Genomic DNA, 24930 nt, shown 5'->3' with positions numbered 1-24930 from the left:
GTTGAAATTGCCCATACCTGGGAGTTGAATGTTTCAGGCTCTGTTTTTTTGTCCTGATTCTGGCTCATCCATACCAGCAAACTCCCCAGGATCATCTATGGATGCAGACAGGAGAATCTTAGCTTACCAGTTAAGTGCATAGCTGTGAGTGGGAAACAGCAGATGTCACACTGTAGAGCTAACCTCTACCTAAAGGAGATTTGAATTTAGTCACTTCCATCTGACTTCTGGAGTAGCTCCATGATGTCATCAGAGTTAGGATTTTACGCAAGATTAAGTGTGCAATTGTGTGTTAAACAGTGACCGTTAGCTCGGATTGCCCAGCTAATGAAGCAGGCAGCATTAATGCCATCACATATGGTCTGCTTCTAGGCACCAGCACCATGAGGGACTCTGAAATCCCTCTGATGTTAGAGGAGGAAGGACACCTCTCTTCCCCTCTGGCATCCCCCAGTGGGGCAGCCCCTCACTGCCCAGCCATCACCCAGCTCTTATGTGATGTGCACTGGAGCTTGTTTGTCTACTCCTTGCCCAGGAAGCTCTACAGACTCAAGCAGGCTACAGAAGCTGCTGATCACCTATAATGAGTGCCCAAGGTTTTCTTAATTAAGAACAGATTCTCTGGTAGCATTCACCACCATCTCTGGGAGCAATGATGTCATAGCAGCCCAGCCAGATAGGCTCTCCATCCTGCACTCTCAAGGCAGCAGTGGTAAATAGAAATGTCATTTTATTTTCCAGCACTAAGAAGCCCCAGGGCTGAGCCCAGCAGAGGACTCAGTCCAACACCTATTGTGGCCTCCAGGTCCTCAAGCAGCTGCTGTGCACTCTCCTGAATTACTCAGTGCAGAAACACCGGAGTAGGGTTAGACCCAAGGTCTCACAACACAAATTTCTGTCTGTGATCACTATAAAAACACTTCTTAGCTGGTGGCTGATAGATGCTATTTCACCTTCTAAACTACAGTTATTACAGGAAGGAAGGGCTTCTTCCTCTTGATTATTCCCCAGTACTTACTGTGGTTGTAAGAAAGAAAAGAGGTTTTACTCACACACAAACCTGCAGTGACAACCATGGACACAGGGAAAAGACCAAAGGACATTCCTTTCCCACTGCCTCCCTTCTTTGGAGCCACTTTATTGTCCAGTTTACTGTGCATGAGTGCAGCACAAAGCCATGCCAGATACTGCTTTACTATGTCATCCAGAAGCCCATCTGAGTGCACGTGGATTTTGGCTCCCGGCCATGCCTGTCTTTCCCTGCAGCCACCTCAGCTGGATTTCAATATTCTCCCAGGATCATCACTACACAAATATTGAGATTAGCGTGTTTATGTAGATAGCTGAATTACAGACTTTTTCAGGAATGGAGCACTGAGGAGTTCAAGTGCCTTCTCTGATGGCAGCATCAACAACTGGGTGCATTTTTCAGCAGCTCCAATGTATTAACAACTCATTGAAGCGTTCCATTTCCAGAATATTTCTTTTTTTTTTCTTAAACTTTTCTCTGGAAGAACTGAAAGCACAAAGTGCTGAGCAAAGAAGTAATGTGAAATACAGTGAATCTGTATGGCCCAATTTCCAGAGATGGGGATTATAGACAACTTCACTGCACTCAGGAGCAGATTAGGAGGAGCTGCGAGGGGAGTGGAAGCCCCACTGGCAGTATCTATACCATTTGTGCTTAAAGCCCAGCAATAAAGCTGCAGTCTGGAAGGATAGTTGTTCACATTCAATTAATCCAGGGTATCCACAATCTTTTAGATATAGCAAACATGCCTTACATCAGGGCAGTTCTTCAGGTCCACATAAGAGAGAAACACTTCCCGAGGTCCATTCAGTGCTGTATTTCACATATGTGAGATCTAATTGCAGTAAAGGGTTGAAGTTAAAATGAAATTCTTCAGTCTTTCCCCTCTTCAGAAGACCCAGAGGGCCAAAGTGGAGAAGGCATCACCTGTCTCATAGCCCTGTGAAACAAAGAAACCCTAGGCAGGTGCTTATTCTGTGGGATTTTAGAGAAATCTGTTGAAAAGCGATATTGGGAGAAAAATCCCTGAAGCTCAGTTTGAAATATCAAGCAAACCATACTTTATTAGCTTCTGAGAAATCTCTACCTGATCTGGCCAAATGGTTTTGGGGCAGTAATTTTTCTGTGGGAAAAGACATCTTTGTCACATCAGATACATTTCCATAAAACACTGCATTTATGTCTCATACTTCTGCCTCATTCAGACACCTTTCCTGAGAGTCTCATCTCACTGAGGGCCACTGTGCAGCCAATAAATTGCAATAAGCATGCATTTGTTTAAACAACAGCCACTTTCTCCCAACAAAACACCGCCATAACATTGGATGCAGCTATTACCTTTTCTTAAATTGCCAGTGATTTCTTGTTCATGGTGCTAAATCTGTGCAGTGTGGAGCATATTTTACCAAAGGGGCAAATGAGATTTATCCTTCATTCCCACTGCCACTTTGTCATTCTCATTACTTTACATCTCAGCTCAAGTTTATCAAATAATCCCTTCTGGGCGCAGCCGCGGTGGATCTGAGTGTAACTTGGTCTGCTGCACTGGGTGGGCAGTGACAAAAACTATCCCTCTTCCCCTAGGTCCTTTCATCGTCCCACTGCAGCAAGCAAAGCCAACACTGGGCATCCCTCTAAAATGTTTATTTGGACCAGTGGCCGAAGCTCTACATCTTACAGACACGATGAGAAAAGGTAAATGGCATCAGTGATGATTGTCTTCAATGGGTTTGGAATCTCTGGGACCATGACCTGTCACTGCTCCACAATGGTGGCACTGGGGGAGGGAGGAGGGATGCAAAGTCCCTTGCCCCTCGCACCCCCCATCTGCTTTCTGAGGTCCGGTCCTGAGGTCAGCACAGCACACAGCATGCTAATCCCCAGCACAGGTTTGTAGCCATGGCTGCAGGCTCTTCACTGGTGTCCTCCTCCCAACCCACAGCACACCATCACCCTACTCCAGGCACAGCTCACAGCCTCCTCTCCTCCAGCCATCTATACCTTTTAGACATCTATGTGATGCATCCAGCTGCCAGAGATGCATCCTGTTTCTATGCATGCACACAAGGGAAACGTGTGCATGACACTGCACAACAGCTGGGTGATGAGAAACAGCTGGAAAAGTGTCTGGCTTCTGGTCCAGCCCAGTTCAGCGGTGTTGCTGGGAGAAATAGGCTGATGGACATGGGAATACCAGGTCTCTCATGGTAAGGGAATTGCACAGGGAGAAGGAAAGGGGAGTTTTTAAGTCCTCAGACAAAGGCAGCACTCAGCTGGGAATGAGAGAAGTAAAATATCATTGCTGAGAGAACAATTGTCAGTAATGCTCAGGCTCATCCTTCCAAAATCTCTCTGCTTTGTAGTGAGATTTGCTGGGCAGTTCATCTAGTCACCACCAAACACATTTCCCCTTCCTTTCTTTCTCCCTTCTCCCTTGCCTCCTCTCCTTCAGCTCTCCTTGCAGTCACTATTAACTGCAATCACAAAACATCAGACTCCAGTGAAACAAAACCAGAGGTCAGTGCTGCTACAGTGCCAATTATCAAAACACACTCGTCAGTTATTCTAATGAGACATTACTGCTGGCATCTGCCTGGGAAAATGGGTTTTGAGTCCAGGCACCAGAGCTGCCCGCAGGATGTTGGGTTTCTTTGGAGGATTGGCTAATTCACTGAACTCTGCTGCAAATGCCACAGAGGTGCTTGGCTCTTTGGATAATCCAATCCCAAATAGGTATTTTGAGGACCTGAGCTCAGCAGCAGGTTTCCATGGACATTCACTTGGAGCTGTACATCTAACTGCCTCCTGTACTCCTGCAAACCTCTTCTGTAATTGAGTTTTCCCCGGGCTTATGTTCTGCCCCTATACACCAGCTCTGGCAATTCCAGGTACCTTTTCAAGACATCAGAAGGGACTGAAGGAAGAGAAAATGAGAACAGGGAAGTGCTGACTGCAGCCTCAGGATTGCAGAAGAGAGGTGTGAACACAGAGCAAGTGCTCACAATGGGAGGAACTCACCCGTTGCTGTCTGATGGCAATTTCAACATGTGTAAGGTCACTGGCAGCAGCACCGTGTCATCCAGTCTGTACATTTCAGACAGATAGCAACCCTTAAATGACCCTTTCCTAGGAATCCTGTGCTCATTAAGCTTCAGACAGAAAGGCTGTCAGCTGGAGCATTAAACTTATGGCAGCAAACAACAGTCTGCTGCAGCAGTGGGTCACTTGCTGGGGTATAATTGCCTCCTCCAGGGTGGGGAGTGCCTCTTGGGCATCTGCTTTGGTAGGACCAAGGCCAAGAAGTGCATTCATTGCTATGTTTGAGAAATATGCTGTTCCCCAACTGCCGCTACTTAGGCTTTGGAAACCTAGCCAAGACCTCATTGCTTCTCAGCTGCTCATTGTGTCTTTCACAATGCTATAAGCTTAGAGAACCAAAGTGCTGGTTGGGTGCAGTTCATATTGGTCTGTTTTGGCACGGACCAGGTGGGGAATGGAGTAAAGTCTGTTCTTAGAGATAGGAACCACCGCGGAGCTTCATGTACGAGTTCCAAGGAGATATCCTGTTGCAATGCCTCAAATAACAGCAATTGATGCAGCTAAGCATCCCCAGCAAGGAAAAAATGTAAATAAATTAGATTCTGAGTAGAAAAGCCCATGAGCACTAGAAATTCTGTGGTTAATATAGAGAGGTTTTTGACCTTTTTCTTCAAGGACTTCTGCTATCAGTAGATATCACAAGTATGAGTTCTGCATAATAACTGTGATATCAGAGAAGAAAATGTAGGTTCAAAGTCACTCTGAATATTCCCAGCAGACAGGAATCTCAACAGCCCCACGGCTCACAGAGCAGGTGGGAAGCAAGTGGCAAGCCTCGTCCTTCACATTAGCTGCTACTAAAATGTCTGTCCCCATGATGGCAGAGAAAAGTCTTGGCCACAGCAAATGTGAGCAGCTCTGTAGAAGATAGGGGACTTCTTTATGAAGCACTGTATTTCTCCTTGGCTGTAGCATTCAGGCTGACCAACATAACACAAATCCTCTTCTCTCTTCATCTGATGGCCTCAGAAGGAGCTGCTGTCCACCCTGCAGTGGGATCCCCACTCTGCAGCCAGATCTGCAGAAGGAACTGTTCTGCTCTGCTCTGTCCCCTGCAGGCACGGTCACGGCCGAGGTTTCCTCTCTGGCAGCTGAACCAGGGGAGAGCAGCCAGCCCATATCCTGTGAGCAATTTGGCAAAGGGACCACTTCAGCTTGAAAATGATGATGAGAGCAAAGACCTTTTGTCCTTGGAGGTTTGCTTTCTATTAAATATCTTTACAGAAGGCAGAGAGGCCTTGTGTTTTGACAGCTGAGATGTCTTTAAAAACAAAATACACCCACTTCCACACCAGTGTCATATTTGAGGAGTTGCCACAGGTAATCACCATTATTAGATGGAGCCTGTGAGATGAGCAGTGATCCATGTGCTGACAACCCTGGGGAGTCAGCAATCAGCTGACTGAGCACAGCACCCCTACAGCTCTTCCAGTCCCTGGGCTGTGCCAAAAGTTCACATGTACCAAAAGTTCACATGTACTCAAAACCCACCCCGCATAGTGGCAAACACACAAGCAGGGCACTGCAGCTGTTAAGGCGATGCTCAGGCTGCCCTGCTAGCAACAAAATACTCTACGTGCCCTCCAGTCCATGTTTTTCTACCTTGCACTCTTGGCTCAAGGCCACGTAGGAAGCATTTGCAACCATTCTCAATTAGCTATTTGTTTTTAAATTGTCCATTTGTATCCCTTTTATGTCCTAGCTGCTCCGGTGACGCTGGTGAGCGATGGCTCTGTGTTTTATGTCTACACGCTGACATAAGTTATGCTGTGTGATGGGGTAATGTTCTGGAACTGCATGACAATTTCTGCCTTCCTGCCTGCTTCCATTTGAGAGCAATGCAAATTGCAATAGCAGCTCTCAGAGTTAAACACAGATTGACAAATAATCATAAAAAAGTAGCATCAGATTATTACTCTACGTCACTTATTTGAAGGCAATGGCATCCACCACTTCACAATGTATTTTTCTCCCTGGCAGCAGGGAAAATTTTGACAGGCAGAATTACCATTTCATTCCCAACTAGAAAAACACTGACAAGGTTTAAAGAACAGTTTGAAGAGAAACCGTGGACAGCCAAAGAAGTAAATTACAGAAAGATGAAGAAACCTCAAGAGGTCACAGTTATGGGGACTGACTAGCAGCGTCTATGTACGATTCTTGCTGTAAAACCCCACACCACCTGTGCTTTGCTTGACTATGACTCATCACCTAAACACCAATACAGTTCCAGTTTTAAGGACTTTGTGATTAAATTTCTGCTGTGCTAATGTATGATTTTCCAACTGTCTCAACTGTACTCATTTGTCCCTTTTGGTGGGTGTAAGTGATATGGTTGGTCTGTTGTCACACAGCGCTTCTTTCCAAGGTTGAGTGAAAGCTGCTGGTTCAGTTTAAAGGAGTGGAGGGTTTGCAGTGTTGTTGATGTTGCTCACCTGCCATTTTGCAGACAGTAGAAGAGGAACCTCTTCCGCAGGTACTGCCATGTCCATGTTATGGTGGTGCCAGGGTTCAGAGGTGTGTGGTTCTCACGCTTCGGGTGCTGCCTGGATGATTCTAAAGAACCATAACAGAAAACACAGGAGATTTTGACCAGCCTCAGGTCTGTAAGTACATTTTAAACCCACAAAGTTTGAGTGTGTTTGAAATGTACTCAAATATTTCCTTCTTCACCATTGTGTCCTCATGACCCATTGAATCATCAAAGGCTCAGAGATGAAAGGAGGACTTACGGTTAGAAAATGGAAAGGACTCTGCTGAAGGGGGAATGGTTTGTTGCATCTGCTTTTTTTAATCCCAGAACAAATAGCTTTAGTGAATAATTTTCTGCCAGGGTTTTCAATGTAATGAGTAACGGAGCTTCCAGAAAGATTTTTTTTAAATAAAGCAAATAAGCTCCCAATCAGATAAACCCACAGAAATCGATTGCAAAATCCCCAAAGTGTTTCACGAACCTTGAGTCACACTCAGGGCAGAACTTTTCCCAGACCACTAACCTGTAGGGAATCAGGAAAGAACCATCCCTTCACAAAATTTCAGTGGTTACTTTTTCAAGTTGTATCCCGCATACGGTAACATAAGACTGAAGAAAAGACTCTTTATGTACCCAGATGTATTACAGTACCCTAAACTGGTCTTGGGAAATCAAATTCATCTATAGCATAACCATTCTGAGCCAATGAAGCTGCACCAAAGAAGGACTTGCTGAGCTGGCACAAGTGTCTATTCTTTATATTTGCAATAAGAGGTTTTTACCTTTTCAGAAATGTCTGTAATTTGTTTTGGACATGAATTAATTTCCACCAGGTCAGAGTGAATCCATTGAAAAAGGGCACCTGAGGACCCTTAAGCCTTTATCTCTCACAAGATGGGTATGGAGGTGGAACTACCCACCCTAAAGAGTGTTCATTGATGAAATATGAACTTTACATAAAAATGTATTATTTTCAATCTCAGAAATATTTACCAAAAAATCAGGGATCACGATCTACTGGACAAAAGGAAAACAGTTACAGCCCTAAAAGCTGGAGAAGATCGGGCCATACTCCTTGGGCTGGCCATGATGGTGTGCTCGATCATGATGTACTTTCTCCTGGGAATCACCCTGCTGCGTTCCTACATGCAAAGGTAATTTTGAGACCTCATAAGTGCTGCTCCAGCTGACTTACCATGGCTTGTTCTTATGAATGATTTTGTTAAAGTTGCATAACTTCTTTTTTGGTCAACACAGATCATATTTTGCATTTCCTCACCCTGAAATAAATTAGGCATCACGACAGTGAAAGCAAACTGAGCAATGCAGGCATAAAGTGAGGGAAAATTTAGGTTCCTGTTTGACGAAATCTGATCCACAAGCTTTAGCCTTGCTGCAATTTAACACAACTATAATATCCACATCAGCTGTTCTGCTGCCTGCTGAACCCTGTCAGCCCCCCAGCGTTTTGCTACAAAGGGCAGGAAAACTCCAGAGGGAGAAACAATGCACTTCCAAATGAAAAACGGAGAATTAATTTGGAAAGAAATCCAGCTGCTTTGGAGCATGTTGTTTTCCATGTGGGTTATTGCTTTCATGTTTAGTAAGTGAAATCCTCCCAGAACACTGCGATTTGCTGACAGTATCATCTTCCATCTCTATTGCATTGTATTTAATATTTCCAAGGCCTTCTCTTCCTTCCTTCTCTGCTACAGAGCAGAAATTTTGGCCTGTGATTCATTAGCAGCATTTGAAAGCAGATTTCAAGCACCAGCCCTATTTAAAATCCATCCCAGACAGTAATAAGACTGTCAACAGTGTTTTTTTCTGCCCCAATCAGCCACATTAGGGGAATGAAAAATGTGTAATTGTTGATCTTAATTCTGGTCTGTATGCCCCAACTGAGGCACTACCCATAACTTGGCTCAGGGTTAACCCCACCACGGGGTCTGTTTTAAAATACCCACAATAAGTGCCTGAAGTTAACTGGTACAAATATCCTCAGTTATATCACCGCAAACGCAGGAAAACATTCCTCCTTGACCCTGCCATGATAAGGAAAAAGAACCACGATACATGAGGATGAACTGAATGCTAGCACCTTATTTGTGAAATAAAGGTATTTGTCCCTTCTTAAATCCAGGCAAAGTTTAGACTTCTGGAGACAGGGATCAAAGCCTTTTAAGTATCTCAGAGTATTTGCATTTCCAAACTGCCCTCTTGGACTTTTCAGCAGTATCAGGGTCAATTGCAGAGGCTATTAAGGTCAAAATTGCTCACACAGAATGCTGAGTTATATAACAAACTGTATGAAAAAATGCCTGAAGCACCTATGAAGTATCAAATATTCCAACTTCCCAAGTCTGCCATGGGTAGGTGTTACATTATTATCCCCACACATGAATAAAACAGCAGTCAAAGGTATAAGTGAGAAAAAAAGTGTTTCTGCAGGTTTCTGCTTGTGAATGCCCATATCCCAGCAGTTGTCCTCCCCCTTAATCTGAGCTGGATGCCATGGCTAATGGGCATCCCATCACACAGTACCACTCACAATGTGCTCTCTCCAGAGGAGCACACTGCTCCCTTCTCTTCTGATTCATTTTGACCTCAGGTACAGTGACTCAGACTGAGTCCCAGTTCCCTTTTCATCTGCACATGTAGTGAGTTGGGATATTTTCCCAAACAGCAGGCACTGCAGAATAACATGAGAAAGTCCAGCCCTGGCTCAAAGCCCTTCAAGATTCCCCACACATACCCCTGATGGAAATTCCAAGCTGCACATAGTGCTTATTGCCCATTCCAGCCATGCTCTGACATCTCCTTTTTTCTGCTTTAGCGTCTGGACAGAAGAAGCTCAGTGCTCACTTCTCAATGCATCCATCACTGAAACCTTCAACTGCTCATTTAGCTGCGGCCCAGACTGCTGGAAAATCTCTCAGTACCCCTGCCTGCAGGTGTACGTCAATCTCACTTCTTCTGGCCAGAAGCTTCTGCTCTACCACACCGAAGAAACAATGAAAATTAATTCTGAGGTAGGAGCATGGAATGAATTTTCTTCCTAAATGGATTTCTGCAGGGTTGCTCGCTGTGTTATAGCCATTCCCTGTTTAAAAGTGATATAAGACTTGCAGCTTCTGCTTCCCTGGTAGATGGAGTACAGAGAAAGCAGAAAGTAATGCCCAGAGAGAGCTTCCATCTCTGAAGGGGGATGTTCTCCTCCTTCACCCCACACAGACATCACAGACTGCACATCCTGCATAGTGCCATGGTCCTGAAGCTGGAGACTCCCACTCTCATCCCCACCCCCTTCAGCACTGGGGTCATAGTGAATGCAAAGATGCTGAAGGTTTAAAGAAAAGAGACTGTCAAGATAAAAGAGAGAGATAAAAAATAAAATGCAGACTAAGACACCAGCCTATTTTTTTTTCATACCACGTCCCCAATTCCAGACTTTGAAACCAAAAATATTTTTAACAGAAGAACTCTCTGCTTCAGCAAATGTGACACCCAGCTTGACTCAGTCCAGGTGGGACAGAGACAGGTGGAGGCTGCAATGCAAGCAGGAGGCACACAGGCAGCACTGCTCTGAGCAGCACCTGCTCACAGGTGGCTGCAAGCTGCCTCCATGATGCTGCAGATGGGGCTGTGACACATCCCTCTCCCATCTCCACTTCTGAGCATCTCCAGCACTGGGTACCAAGGACCATGGGCAGCAGCAAGATTGGACGCAGCTCAGTCATGAGGCTTTAACAGTTTAGTTATCCAAGGTCACTGAACCCCAAACTCCAGGCATGCTGCAGTCTGCAATAGCAGAGCCCCAGTTCAAGCAGCTGACAGCGTAACCTATTGTATTTCTATTTATGGCAGCAGTTCAGGAGACCAAATTACTTCTGTATATTAAGATGAAGTGATATTAAAATGAGTCAAAACACTGAGTGGTTGCACAGGGCTGGTTATTCTGCTGGATAATTAGCTCCTGTGGCTGAGAGATGAAGTCCTTTGGAGTTGAGGTGTGAAATGCAGCAGTGTCCCCATTCCACCCCATCCATGCAGAAATGAGGCACCTGCAGCCACAAGGCAGGGCAGACCTGACTCTCTGCTGGGACAGAAGAGAAATCTAATGATTTGATTAAAACAGATCAGATCAGTCCCTGCGCTCTACTGGATTCAGGTAAGTCAGAAGGTTTAGCATAAATCTTCACATTCAGCTGCTGATTCTTGTTTGCTGAAAACAGACTTTGAAATTCTCCCAAACACTTCCACTTCTTACTTTAATGTGGGCACAGTTAATACTCCTCCAGTCCAAGGCTGTTTTACAGGTTAAGCTCTGCTCTCAAGAGGATTCCTAGGTTTTCCTCATGTGCTGCTGGCTATGTGACCTGAATCTAAACACAGTTTTAAATGGACACTCGCCATATCTGTAAAATACCTGGCTGGGATCAGCAGAGCCTCCAGGCTTCAGGCCAGCATAGTCCATTTCCAGTAGGGACCCTCTCCTCTCAAACCTTTTGAAAGATCTGCATTAGGCAGCAGAGGCACTGGAACAGCTCTTGCTGCAGACCTCCTCTCCCTGGGGCATTAGGCAAAGGATGTCCCATTTCAGTCCCAAGAGTTACCGTAGCTTTGGCGCAAGCATGGCTACAGACTACATAGTGAGGTATTTTCCCAAAAGACAGAGGAAATGCCAAAAACCCCACATCTGCTCAACCCATGCTGAGTACTCACCACCGTATTCCTGTTTAATAGCACCTTCCCAGCAAATCCATCCACCCCCTGCATCTCTGTCCCAGCAAGTTGTTCACTCTAGCAACCACTGGACTGTTTTCATTATTCCCCCTCTTCCTTTACTCACCCCTACCTTGCAGGTCTGCATCTTCCTCCTTGCCAAACAAGCCAGAGAGAAGCCTGCCCCAGCTCACTGAGCCCCAACACAGATAAGGATTTGCAGAGATGTTATACACCAGCACACACGACCTCCAAGAGGTCCCCCTGCCTCACTGAGCACTGCCACGCATGCCAAGCAGCACCTGCAGCCCGTCTCTCCCCACTTGCCAGCAGCAAAATGAGCAGAATGCACTTTGATTTTAAATAATGATTAATCTAGGAGATTTGCTACCTAACAGAGCTGCTGTCCCACATGGTGCAGTGAGGAACAGGTGCCATTTATATTGAGACATACGGCATGCCACCGCCAGTCTCAATGGGAAGTAAATGGATGCCAGCTGAGCTGCTCAAGCCTATCCCAGAAAAGCGTCCACGGTTTTTCATGGCTTGCCATTGCTCTCTCTGTCTGTACTTTATCTCTAGCCCTTAAGGCAAGACCAGCCTCTTGCCAATACTACAGTCACGGCAGCTTAAGTACTTTCATAGCTATATTTTTCTCACTCAGTAGCCAGACACTAAGAGTCAACAGGGGAGGTACACTGGGTGTCGTGTCCCGCACCCAGAGCCAGCTGCCATGTGAAAGAAGGACTGAGCAGCTTAGAGTAGTTCCAAAAGCCCCAGTTGCATTCCATACTACATCATCTTGATTCCTTTCATGTCAGCACTGGTTTATATCCACACTTTATAAGTGAGGTAAGCAAGTAGGTTTGATCACCAGAACCAGTAATATGCTCGCCCAGAGTTGTTGTCTGGTCTCCATCCATGGAGATGCTCACAGCTTGACTGGCCAAGTGACTCTTTACTGAGAGGGCTTTGGGTTGGACATGTCAAGAGGCAAACAGCCTATACAAACTGCCAGTGCTTTAAATCAGAAAAGCAGGGCTGGAAATCTACCAAGTTCTCTTTGTAACTACCTGATGTGTGCTCTTTGTGATCAGATTGCAAGTAACACAAGAGCCACTTTTCCCATGTTTTATCACAGAATTCTTACATGAGACAGACGTCCAAACAAAGTTTACTTCCATATTTGCAGACCTCCAGGTGTTTGGCAACGCATTGTAATAAAGCAGCGCAGCTTTAGTAGTTTACATCCACAGACACAGTGTAAGAATGGCAGATATAAAATTCCCTGCCAAGCCCTGTAGAAAACTAAATGACAATCAAGCCAAAGAAAACACTGCAAGCATCCCATTATCAACGTCTGCCTTCCTGCCTGCACGTCACCTACGCAATGCTCAGAACTGAAACAAGGACATTAGCACATGGAGCGAAGGGCACCCGTTATCTTGAAGCATGAGGAGAGATGATTTTGGCAAGAGGAGCCTGGCTGTGATGCAAAGCATATCAAGCTCCCTTGCATGACTGCCTTCCATGGCTTCATCACTTCAAACCTGCTTGGCTCAGGCAGCCCAAGCAGCCCGACACGGCCAGTGGCTCTGCGTAGGAGGCAACAGCTCGAGTTCTGCTTCTGCATCAGGTCTGCTGCTAAAGTGCTTGTGGAATATTCAAGCCTGCAGGAAGCCAGGATCTGCAGAACCTCCCTGCTGCGCTCTTGGGACATTTCTGTAGACTTTGATTCCAGGAATCTGTCATCACTGGGGCTTTTACATGTCTGCTGTTTTCTGTCAAGAGGAGAGGACTGTGCAAGAGCAGCCAAGTCCTCATTCAGTCTCCTCTCTCAGGACAGTAGCAGCTGTGACTTCAAGAAACAAAAATATCTCACACCAAACTTGCAATAAAAAAAAAAAAGGCCAACAAAATACCAGAGCTGGAAATATTGCTGTTAGGACCATGATAGCATGATTCAATAAAAGAAAATTAGGTACAGCTTCTCTGACAACTTTCCCCTACTGACTAGATTATGATCTATTAAAGAGTCGCAGACACTGGAAGAGGGCTTGCAGCTTTGGACATTTAAGACAAAGCTGGGCAGAGTGCAAGAGAATATCCTGAGGGGAGCAGCCCCGCACCAGCAAGAAGATGGATGAGATACTACTGCCCTGATATTTTACATCTTTAATTTCTCGAGCTCTATGAAATATTCATTATGGCAGGCCGACAAGCTCTACCCTTAATGCTGCAGTCGGCTAACTCCAGACAATCTTTCTGCTGTGCTTCAAATCACATTCTGGGCTAATAAACTTGCCAATGAATCAATCAAATCCTGTTATGAGGTTAATCCTTGAATTGTTATTAGGACTAGAGATTTGTCTCAGTACATTATGAAAAGTCACAGTGTAGTCATGAAGAAGAACAGAGTGACATTTATAAAGTTTATAATTTAAAACAATAATAATAAAAAGCCATGCATCACATTAACTTAATGAAGATGTCTCTTTTCCTTTGAAAAACTCTCTTGCTGTCATTAAGTTACCTAAATTTAACTATTACCCCATAAAAGTAAAATCAGCAGCGTAGGCAGGGGAGCATGGCAGGACCCAAGAGCAAGTTAAGCAACAGCCCAAGAGCCAAGGATGACCTCCAGCAAGAGATGAAATCACTAAGAAAATCTGTATTTCCTCTTTGGCTTTCTATTGGTCTTTGATTGAGGCACTACCCCTAATGGAAGATTTATATTAAGGTTTCTTGTTGGCCTTTCCCTCTGTGAGCAAGCCCCCGTAACTGCTGAGACCATTTTGATCCCATACAAGCCAGATCTGAGATGCCAGATTTGTATTTACAGCAAGTCAATTACCCATCTTGCTGCAAGGGAACGCATGCCACTTAAGATGAAGAGGTGCTTCATCAGTTTCATTTTTGCATGTGTAAATTAGCAATAATAATGTATTCACCTATCTCGTGAGGCCACTGTGCAGATTAAAGCATTTATGTTTTCACAGCACTTGTAGGCTCTCCAATGGGAAATTCTGTAGATGTACAAAATATTGAGTTTTTTCTGGGATAAATTTATTATTAGCCTAATAGTATTGTGCTCTTATTATGAAAAGCATAATCATATTGAGATTTTCCTGCTCGCCACCTGAAAACATTGTATCTGGTTTGGAGATGCATTTTTCTCCCTCTGATTTCTCCCCAGTGTTCTTACATACCCAAGTGTGGCAAGAACTACGAGGAATCCATGTCAACAGTGAACGTTGTGATGGAAAACTTCCGAAAGTATCAGCGCTTCTCCTGCTTCTATGATCCTGAAGGCACTCAGAAGAACGTGATATTGACCAAACTGTACAGCTCCAACGTGCTGTTCCATTCGCTCTTCTGGCCCACGTGCATGATGATTGGCGGCGTTGCCATCGTGGCGATGGTAAAGCTGACTCAATACCTTTCTCTCCTCTGTGAGAGAATCCAAAGGATCAACAGATAAGAATGAAAACTTCTCCAAGAGTTAATTACAGCTAAAATACTGTTCTCTCATTCTTCACCAAAGAACCTTAAGTTTGTAATGTGCAAGTCTGTTATAAGTTCCTTACTATATTCTTATAAGTAGAGCAATAATGCAAAAGCTGTTCTATATGCAAACATGATGTTGTTATTATGCAGACAACTGAAAAAATCACTGTTTGTGTTGATCATCTTGTTTTGCGCTGAGACTTGTACTTGTTTTTTTTCTACAGCCAGAACTGGGCTCAGTGTGACCATTTGCCAAGCTCAGCCAATTGACTTTTCCAATGTAAAGGATTCTAGGGGAATTCACACCTGGACAGAGGGCAACGAGTGACTTGTGCAACACTGAGGTCTCACCTCTGACTCAGCCCTGTCAACGGATTTCTGATTTTGCCCTTTTTGGCAAACTGGCAACAGGGGAAAAAATTAGGGAAACAATAGAGGTTTTTCTATGAACAGGTAGCACAACACAGACTACTGCGAGGCCAGGACGAGCATGAGTATTTTCAGCCTAAGGTGGACTTGGTGATACTTTGTGTTAGCTCCCCCAGTTCAGAAGTAAATTTTACCCTATGGTATATACAGTCTTTTGCAAAACACTTTGGAGTTTTATTTATTTAATGCTACAATATTCTTGTCCTACCAATGGCATCTTCATCATCTGCAGAAGCTGTAGCCAAAAAGAAAAAAGAAAAAAAAAAACCAACAAAAATCACCTTGTTCCATTTTCTACTTCAGTGTGAGACCTGCTGACAGAGACGGGACCAGAACACCTTATGTAAAGGTTTATTACTCATTTGTCGTGTATTTGCTACCATATCACTGTAAAGAAAAAGTAACACAACCAGCTATTTTTTCATTTTTTACTTCCAACTATTTTAGATTTTTTACTTGATATATATACAGATATATATATATAAAGAAAAGCTATATTATATCTAGTTGTGTATCGGAACTTGATTATGGGGTGGTGTCTTTTTTGTTTTTACCAACTGAAAAGTGAACAACGTAACTCATGTATTCATAACCTTCAGCCTTGGATAATATCATAACTTGGAGGAGCAGCACTGCAGGATCCCATCCAATATTCATGATGTTGTGCCAGGCAAAGGTCCCTATTGCTGTAACATCTGAAATGACAAATTTAATCCAATTCTACAGCTCTTATTAACTGAATTGTTAGATAATAATCATAATACTTTTGGAAATCTCTCCTGACCTGAACTCAGTATGCAGTTCTGGCTGAAGTGAATTCTGATTTAAAATGCCCAGCTGTAAGGATTTATTGGAAAAACTCACATGTTTTTTCTAATATTTTGTCCTATCTGCCATTCATTCACCATAGGGATATTGCAGGTCTGGTTTCACACGCACTATGTATGGTCATGATTTCTGCATGATTTATTTTTATTCCTGCATAGAAAACATTCTTATTTATGCTGTATTTAAAGGCACCTCTCATAGTTTCCCACCTTGTACTTAGTCTGAAGGACAAATGCAGGCTATGAACTCACTGCACAATAATTCAAAGAAATCATTTACAGGCCTATCCAAACCAAGAAACTAACATTTTTCCCCTCAAAAAGACTGCAAAGCAAATCTTCTTCCTCCTTCATCTCTCTATAAGTACCTTTCTGCAACATAGCATTAAAAATTTCAAGATGTTATGAAACTTCCCAAGTCATGCAAGTGTAATACAAGCTATTAAAAAGAAAGTTCTAAGCAGTGAAAATAAAGCTGCAATCTTGTAATCAGTAGTATAATTTTCCTTAGGTAAATAAATGCCTGAAGGGCGGGGATATAATCAGGGCTCCAAAGATATGTAATAAAAATATTAAATTAAATCTTCCAGATTTCAATATCTTCTGCACTCAGATCTGGCTTTCCTTGGTAGCTCCTGCACCTAAGAAATCAGGAGTGCCAATGCAACAGGGATTTCAGAGATATTTTTTTTTCTCAGAATATTTTCTGGATCAATCTGTGCAGTCCACATGGATCCCAGCAGAACCAGGCACTCTCACCATCACTGGGACTGGTGTTGCAAAGTCTCTGTTGGGCAGAAAGCTCTGCTCTGTCCCCAGCCAAAGCTGTCCCTTTTGCAGTGCATTTAGGACCAGTACAGCCTCGTGGCTCCCAGTTTTCCTCCTTTACAACACTGCTTTCCCTTCAAGCAGAGGGGCTTGCCCTGTGCTGCTGCTCACCTGTCCCCCATCTATCCCCCTGCTGCCACCCATGCCAAAGGGAGGGCTGTGCTGCTGATCTCAGCTCACAAATCCAACATCATCCCCAGGACCGTGCATGACAACCAGGCTGCCCGTATGGTGCTGATGGAGCTCCTGGCACACACTGCACGCTGCTCTTGCTATCAGCGCTCCCTGTGGGTGCTGCGCCTTGATGCTGCTGCTTTCTGTAATCATTTTGTTGACATTAACAGAGAGATCCATGCGATAGCAAACTGTCTCAAGTAATTGGATGGAGCAAGGTAAAACAGTAATCTTAAAGGGAATTATCTGCCTGGCACAGTTAACTCCCCACTTAAGTGTTAGCACTGCAAACTCAATGTTGACAGCTCCTGCTGCCCCAGAGAGGAGAGCTTTAGTGGGGATGCACTTCTCTTCTCTACAGCCATCTCACCCCATATCCCAGCTGGGGCAGGAGGGAGCAGCCAGGGCTGGGAAACTCCCATTGGAAAAGTGCCACAGGAAAACAGCACAGAGCTCGGAGGCATTGAGACCCACTTGTGGGTTTTAAGGCATGCATAATATTCCAAGTGTCACATTCACACAGCCTTTTAATAGGTGTTGTCTTAATTAGATCATTTACTTCAGGTCTTATTTCTGTTCTGGAACAAGTGGGACCAACCCTGCTGCAGTTCTCTGAAACTTGGCACCTTGCTGCAGTAAATGTCACCAGCTAGGACAGCAGTAAGCACAGTTGAGTTTTGCTCTTCTGTTTGAGCAGACTTATCTCACAAGATGTAACCAGCATGCAAGCAGTAGAAGTTGGAGGTAAATACAAAAAGGCAGAAAGAGGGCTCAGGAAATCAGAGAGCTGCACACCTTGAGAAGGCACAGTGCTACAATCTCAGATCTGGTATGAAGTCTCAAGGCAGGGCTGGGGACACGGCCACTGTCCCAACCTTGGGGACACTCTGCTCCTTCAACGTGGCCACATCACAGTGACCACTGCTAGCCAAAGATGACCTAGTGTGTGCAGTGGGGGGTTCTCCGACAGACAACAGCATTTGGTCACACTGAAGCATGCATCCCAAGAGTGGTGCCCAGCAGAGGCTGCTGGCATGGCACGAGGCACAGCACAGCTCAGTGAAGATAACTCAGAGCTGTGTCTGCTGTTGGCCTGGCCAGGCAGACTCCAGCACCTGTGTTACAGAAATTTTCAGCAGTGCAGCATAACTGCTAGAGGAAATGGCAATTTCAGTGTAACAGCACCTTAAGAACTGGACAACTAATTCCCCTTCTCATCCAATAGTGCCCATACTAATAGAGCTGCAGTTTTCAAGTGGATTGAACCAACATCTCCACAACAATGCAACCTTGCAGCCTCAGAATCTGAGCATGATGGCATCAGTTCTCCATTAGCTGCTGCACTGCTCATCATCTATCATAGACCCAGGGAAAAGAACACTTTTCTGCTTCACTGAATGTCCTGAGCTTGTCACTTCCCAGCACTCAGATTCTGAAAGGAAATCACAGTCTGTGGTGTATCCAAACATTTCACAACTGCATACAGGTTCTGCTGAGTGGTGTGGGTTATTTGGGGGAAAAAGTATAAACTATTTAGTTTGAAATGTTTCGAAAACATGCTGTTGTTTCCATTTCTCAGTTTGACCCACTGCTGCCCACTGAAATCCAGGAGAGAAGCAGCTTTCCTACTAGGGATACTTGAAAAATAAAGATAATAATTCCTCTGATGTGAAACAAAGCTATCAGCAATTGCTTGGTTCAGTGTACATTTTGAAGAATTTATTTTTAGAGTGACACCTTTAGGTGACACGTTTCTTTTCTTTCATTCTTCTCAATCATCAGAGGAACACAGGATCGGTCACAGGAATACAGCCATCAGCAGCCCCCCCCATCCCCAGAGATATCACTGGTCACAGCCACAAGAAAAGCAAAGCATCAGAGCCTACAGTACCACAATACCAGGAGGGGAAGGAGAAAAGCAGCATTTATCCATTCTCACTGGAGCAGCAGCAGCGCAGCTGGAGGCAGCTCCCAGCACCAATGTCCTCAACAACCTGGAAAGTTTCACTTTAATTGGAAATGTTGCCAAGTGAACTGATGCTAGCCTTTTATTTTATTATTTTAAGGAACAAACTTTCTTCGGACATTGAGAAATGTGTTAGAAATAGGAGAATCCTCCCTACAAGCCTGCATACTATTTATAGCTCTCCACTTCATACAGGGAGCTGATAGTTAAGTATATATTTAACAACATCAGGTTAAATATACTGGGTTAGATAAATCAGGTGGAAACGTAAGCTGTGTTACTGGGTTGTGACTTTATTGTAACATAAAGGGTAAGAGAAGTTCAATCTAAAACACTCTGCAAACTCTATGCATAAATCAATACGAAAGCATGGCCCTCTCCAGCTTCTCCCAGGTTACTGGCTGAAGTTGAAGGCAGCCAGCTTGCCTTCAGATCACTAAACCTGGGGTGTTTTGCTACCTGGGGACCAAACACTGCAGCACTCGGATCCCCACACAGCACACGCACAGGGGATCACAGGAAGAACCACAGTGAACTGCAGAGCTGAGAGCTCCAGCTGGGTGCTGGGTGAGGAGGGAACACAAGCACTGCCAAACCAGATGCAGAATGGGGGAGCTGCCAGGCCCCACAGCACAGGGCACATCCAGAGAGCAGGAGCTGCGTTAGGGGCTGTGATGGACTTGGCTGCAAGTCAGCAATTTGATCAACCTCACTCAAAGCCTGATTTTCTGCTAACACTACCATGCTCCATTTTTCACTCTTAACTTTGACACATCTTACTAGGGACACAGGCAGAGTTATCCAAAAGGCTTTTCCCATGCTAAAGTGTACCAAAATTAGAACTACCATTAAAAGGAATTCAGATACTTCTCTGTCAAAACTGGGAGGCCTTTATTCCATCACAACTCCTCCTGAAGTTAAGGAAATTCAATCTGTTAAGTCATCAGTGCCTTGCTTTATATCTGTACACAGTAATACAGACAGTGAGCAGGAATTTTGGAGGCACACACTGCTCCTGATGTCCCTGTTCTCTGCCATTATCTCTGAGCTGCTGAGCAGTCACCTGAAGGAGGGAGAACATCTGCAGTCCCAGATTTCTGCTGCCATCTCTGGCAGTCCTTCATCTCAAGCCAATATCATCCTGGCCACAAATAGCAGATTAATGATCTGGGAAATGTGTTGCTCCCTTGTATCCTTTCAGAGTCCCCACCCACCCCTTCTGGCCTCTTTTCCTGTGATGACATGGCCATGCTGGTCAACATGCATAGAACAGCAGGAGAAGCAAAGCCCAAGAGCCATCTGCTTCCCATCAGAGCACCGTGTAGCTGGAGTCAGCACTAATCAAAGTCCAGATGCCTAGCCAAGGAAGCCTTGGTGTCACCAGCCCTCCAGCTGGGGAGCTGGCTGTCCCCCACAGCAGTTTGCTACAGACCACCACCCCAAGTATCCCAAGTCTTTTCTCACAGTTGTTGGCCATAGATCCTTATGAAGGGCACTCTAGCCCTGCTGCCTCACATATTCCTGTCATCTTGGGGCAGCTAGTCTAAAACCAGAGGTTGGATGAGGGTAACATACAGACAGAGGGCCATGATGGGCTGCACGATTCCTTCTGTGCCTATGCAGAGACCTCAGGGCCAATCCTTAACCCTCACAAGTGCACTTTGAGCACAGCAAAGATCTAATCACCACTTCAAGCTCAGAACCATCCCTCTGTGCATGCACACCCAGGGGTGAGCTCATCCTGTGCTCCGTTGTGCGGCTGACAGTTGCACTTTGTCCTTTCCTCGTGTCATCTCAGCTGTGCAATAAGATTGGGAGGCAATTACTTCCAGCCTCAGATGAAAATCTCCTGCTCTGATGCTGTTAAATTATGTAGAATAAGATTATAATTATATACTAAAAAAAAAACCACCCAAACTGTACACTTAAAAGAATATTATTCAGGTTGCAAAAGCAAGCACTCTGAAGTTACAAAATGCCAGAAATAGAGCTGCCTGAACAGCCGTCACCCAGCACCGATCATATTTATGCATTTTGATACAGACTCTACCTATGCAGTGACAAACCACTACTCCACAGGACCCCTGGTCCTGCCCCAAGTGGAAGATGTTGAGCTAATGAGTAATTGCCTGACATCTTTTTAACCCTTGTTGTTCCATGTGTGCCCTCAATGCCCAGCAGAGCTGTTGCCAAGTGCTGATCATCCAGTAGAGCACTATGGCTCCACCACGACTCAAGACTCTCACCAGAGATAACCATGCCAGCCCCAAGCAGCTCAGCTCAGAGGTGGGCACCAGGACCACACAGACAGAGCTGTTCTTCTGTGGCACAGTATTGCATAAATACAGCTCCTGTACCCAGGGTGGGGTCAGGGGGAGACATCTGATGTCCTTCAGCAGAGGATATGGTGAGGATGAAGTTAAGAGAGGCAAATGGAGAGCCTCTCTGTTCTCAGAATCCTGCAGATCCTTTTCCCACTCTATCAATGGTCAGGCTGGTGCAATACCACCAACTGGGCTCTGCTCAAAGCAGAGCTGTGCTAGAAGTCCCATCCACCAACTCCCATCATCTCTCCTATAGAGGTCCTCCACAGCTAATTGAAGAGAACGAGCACACAGACTTCCCCTGAAGCCCATAGGTCTGGCTATTCCTCAAGTGAAATACAAATCTACCAACACAGACTTGACAGCCAGCAGAGACCACGTTCCCCCAGTTCATCCTGGTGTTGCCTATAGATCTGGTCAGAGAGGAGAGTGGTTTTGCACTTGGAAAGGTGGGAACTGGTCAACCACAGCCATAAGCACTGCATAGATTGAGGACTCTCCACCCCCACTATGATGTGCAGTCAGTTCTCAGCTGTTGTGCACATCATGTCACAGCAAAATGTGGTGAAACACGATAAGGCAGTGAAATAAATGAGGAGGAAATGAAGTAAAACTAATTGATTTACCTGGATTTTTTTTAATAAATATTTTTCCCCATGGTGAGTAGTACTTCACAAACAGCAGAGGCTGTGGTAGAGTCTTTCTCACTCATGTGTTTGTTTTTAATGTCTCCAGCTTTTTATTAGCATTATTAAACCTCTGGCAGAGTTCATGCTCAGTGACTCCAAGATATCTCCAGCATAGGAAATATACAGAATTAACACCATCTCAATGCATAACACACTTGCACCATGTAGCATCTCCTGTTCCTCAGGAAGCAAATAAGCATATGCAGGTTGTGAAACATCAAGCATTATAAACAGAAAAAAAAATTGAATTACATCTGCCAACTCAGCATGACAGGGTTCCACGGTAGATAAGGCAATGCACTGAGACTTGGATGTGTCCTTATAACTGTGAGTTTCAGTCCAGACCTGAACCTCACTGCCCACGAGTAATTGCAATTAGCTTCAGGGTACCTCAGTAACACAGATTCTGATAGTAGGTTCACAGCCTAAGAGGACTGCTGCAAGCCCAAGAGGCACTGAGACTGCAGGAAGGGCGTGTGCTGCAAGGAGCAGCCCCACATTCCTACATCTGCCATTCTGACCTCTGTGGTCTCTAGGGCTACATCCAGCCCAAAGCAGCGACTGCACTTCCATGGGGCAGCAAGTGCAAGGAACAGGGATCAACAGAACTCAAAATGGTGCTCCAGAGCTGTAGCTCCACATCTGTGCATTCAGATAGCTTCTGGGTAGATGTGCTGGCAAAAGGACAGACTTAAAAAGTGTTGTGCTTGCTTGCTGAAATGTAGCCCGTAACTGCACCTGTTGGTACCTGTGAGCACAGTGTCCTTGCACAAATCTGGGGACCTGTAACTCTGGAATGGCTCAAATCAGGAAAATACAGGCCTGGCCAGCAGAATAGTCAGGATGCAGATGAAAAATGTTCCTTTTGCAAGTTACTGAAAAAATGAACAATAAACTGTGCTGAACTGAATGCACCCCTGGTCGGGGCCAAGTCCTGCAACACCCACCAAAGGGCCACCACTCTCCTACACTCTGTGGCTGGGTGCCATGGGGACTCACTGGGCTGCTGCCTTTTCATGCATACTTTGGCAGTGAATAATCAAATCCAGGCTTACACAGCCCACTCTGCCAACCAAGCCTGCCCTGTGCATTTGGGACAGACACCAACTTCCCAACTCAATTTATCAGAAGATTTATATCACTGCACAAGTTGGCCACAGCACAGTGCTGAAGGGTTAACACCAGCATTTGGGTGTTTATTTTAAGAAGAGCATAAAGCCCTGACAGGCCATAATTACAGTGTTGATAAGCAGGGAAGGAATATTTGATGTTTCAAATATCACATGACTAATTGGTGCTGGAACAGCTGTGCATGTAAATTGGGTGATGTGATGTGTGCAGCAAGGAGGAGAGGGCTTCACACTGAGTGCTGCCTGGTACTGCCCTGCCACACATCTTCCCAACACCACCAGAGTTTGGGCAACCTTGTCCTTGTCACAACATCAGGCTGAAGGGATAGGAGAATAATACATCTTTATTTCTGTTGTTTTGTCATCATTTAGGATTAGGCTTCTAACTAGAGCATTACAGGTATGCCATGCACAGATGTTGACATTTTTCATATTTATTTTTAAGGAAAAAAGTACTTGGGCACAACTCCTTATGACCAAAATTTCTGACTTTCAATAGTGGAAGCTGCTTGCTTCACAGAAAAGGGAAAGAATGCCAGAGCACATGGCAAGGCCAGGATGGGGCCAGGGATTTCCCCCAGAAAGCTGCCTGCAGCCCAGCACTCACTGCAGCATTTGCTGGTGCCACATCTTTCAAGCACTGACCCAAGGGCACACCTCACAGACAGATTTTGGAAACAAGTCAGACTTCTTCCAAGGACTCCTCCATCTGGTCACCCGTTGGCATCTCCGTGTGCCTGCCCCCCCAGTATCAAAGAGCTATCAGTTTGCCCACACAGCTACAGAAGGGCCATACTCCCCTCGTAATAGCTAGACACACTCAAAAAGACTTCAAAAAAGAGGGCAGACAGATTGGACCCATCCACAGCCTTCTTTCCTGTGAGAATATTTGTCTCCCCAAGGAATGCTGCCAGAATGCACAAGCACCATTGGAAGGCCATGCTGTTCTCATGCAGAGCTCTCAGCTGTTGCTGAAGGAGCTATACCCACTGCCTACAGCCTGGATCATAGATCCAGTATAGCTAGAGAAGATACATATTACTTTCCCTTGAAGCACTGTCAGAAGATATTACCACCAATAACCTGTTCTAGCCCCACTTACAGCATAATAGCATTAAAAGCAATAAGTAAAGCATATTTAGGCCTCTAAGCTCATACAGGCTTGCCCATAGCACAACACATACCTGAGGAAACAATCCTAGGAAGCAGGAAACAAACCACATGCTGCATCCAAGTCTAAAACCTTCCAAAGAACCCTACAACCGCTACCTTGAACGCTTTTAAAGCCTGGGACTGAAGGCATGAACAGGCCTTAATCATCCTAACCTGCCCCACCTGTGGCCACCCCTAACCCCCACTCCCCCACCCCATCCCCCAGCAGCTGTGTTGAAGCTCTGTCCTCCTACCTGTTTGTGCTCTTGGTCCCAGTGTTATCCCCTATGTTCCTCTCTCAAGGGGCTGCCGTCCTCAGTCTCATCCCCACCCTGGGGGTAGCACTGGGGGTCATGGTTTCACCTTTTCCTTTCTGCAGAGCTCAGCATTTCACTCTAATTGTGTTTTGGCTAGAAGCTGCAGGAGAAGGAAATGATTATGGGTTTTACTATCTCTTAGAATTCAGCACAAGTGCCGTGGAGCAGCTGTGGCTGAAATGATGAAGTGCTTATAGTGCTCTTTTCTGTCACAGGTGTTTCTCTTCCACTATAATAAAGATTCACTTGTATTACACTAA

At 45.0% G+C, this 24930-nt stretch overlaps 1 protein-coding gene across 2 annotated transcripts in view; it reads left to right on the top strand.

Annotated features, from left to right (window-relative positions):
• LOC136056081 (calcium-activated potassium channel subunit beta-2) overlaps window positions 1-15223 on the top strand; it is a 114352-nt gene extending 99129 nt beyond the window's left edge. Inside the window, exons 2-5 of one of the 2 annotated variants that reach the window (XM_065748075.1) lie at window positions 2615-2725; window positions 7586-7756; window positions 9439-9634; window positions 14524-15223. In XM_065748075.1, the coding sequence (XP_065604147.1) occupies window positions 2615-2725; window positions 7586-7756; window positions 9439-9634; window positions 14524-14808 (763 nt within the window). In that variant the 3' untranslated portion in view covers window positions 14809-15223. The remainder of the gene's footprint in view (window positions 1-2614; window positions 2726-7585; window positions 7757-9438; window positions 9635-14523) is intronic. The other variant, XM_065748076.1, reaches the window with a different exon arrangement.
• The last annotated feature ends 9707 nt before the right edge of the window (window positions 15224-24930 follow it).

This window comes from Cyrtonyx montezumae, unplaced genomic scaffold (assembly GCF_038088225.1).
Source record: "Cyrtonyx montezumae isolate F1298 unplaced genomic scaffold, pur_monq_1.0 scaffold_5, whole genome shotgun sequence".
In the NCBI taxonomy this organism is placed as follows: domain Eukaryota; kingdom Metazoa; phylum Chordata; class Aves; order Galliformes; family Odontophoridae; genus Cyrtonyx; species Cyrtonyx montezumae.
Note: the sequence above shows the minus strand (reverse complement) of the source record. Positions and strands in the feature narration are given on the sequence as shown.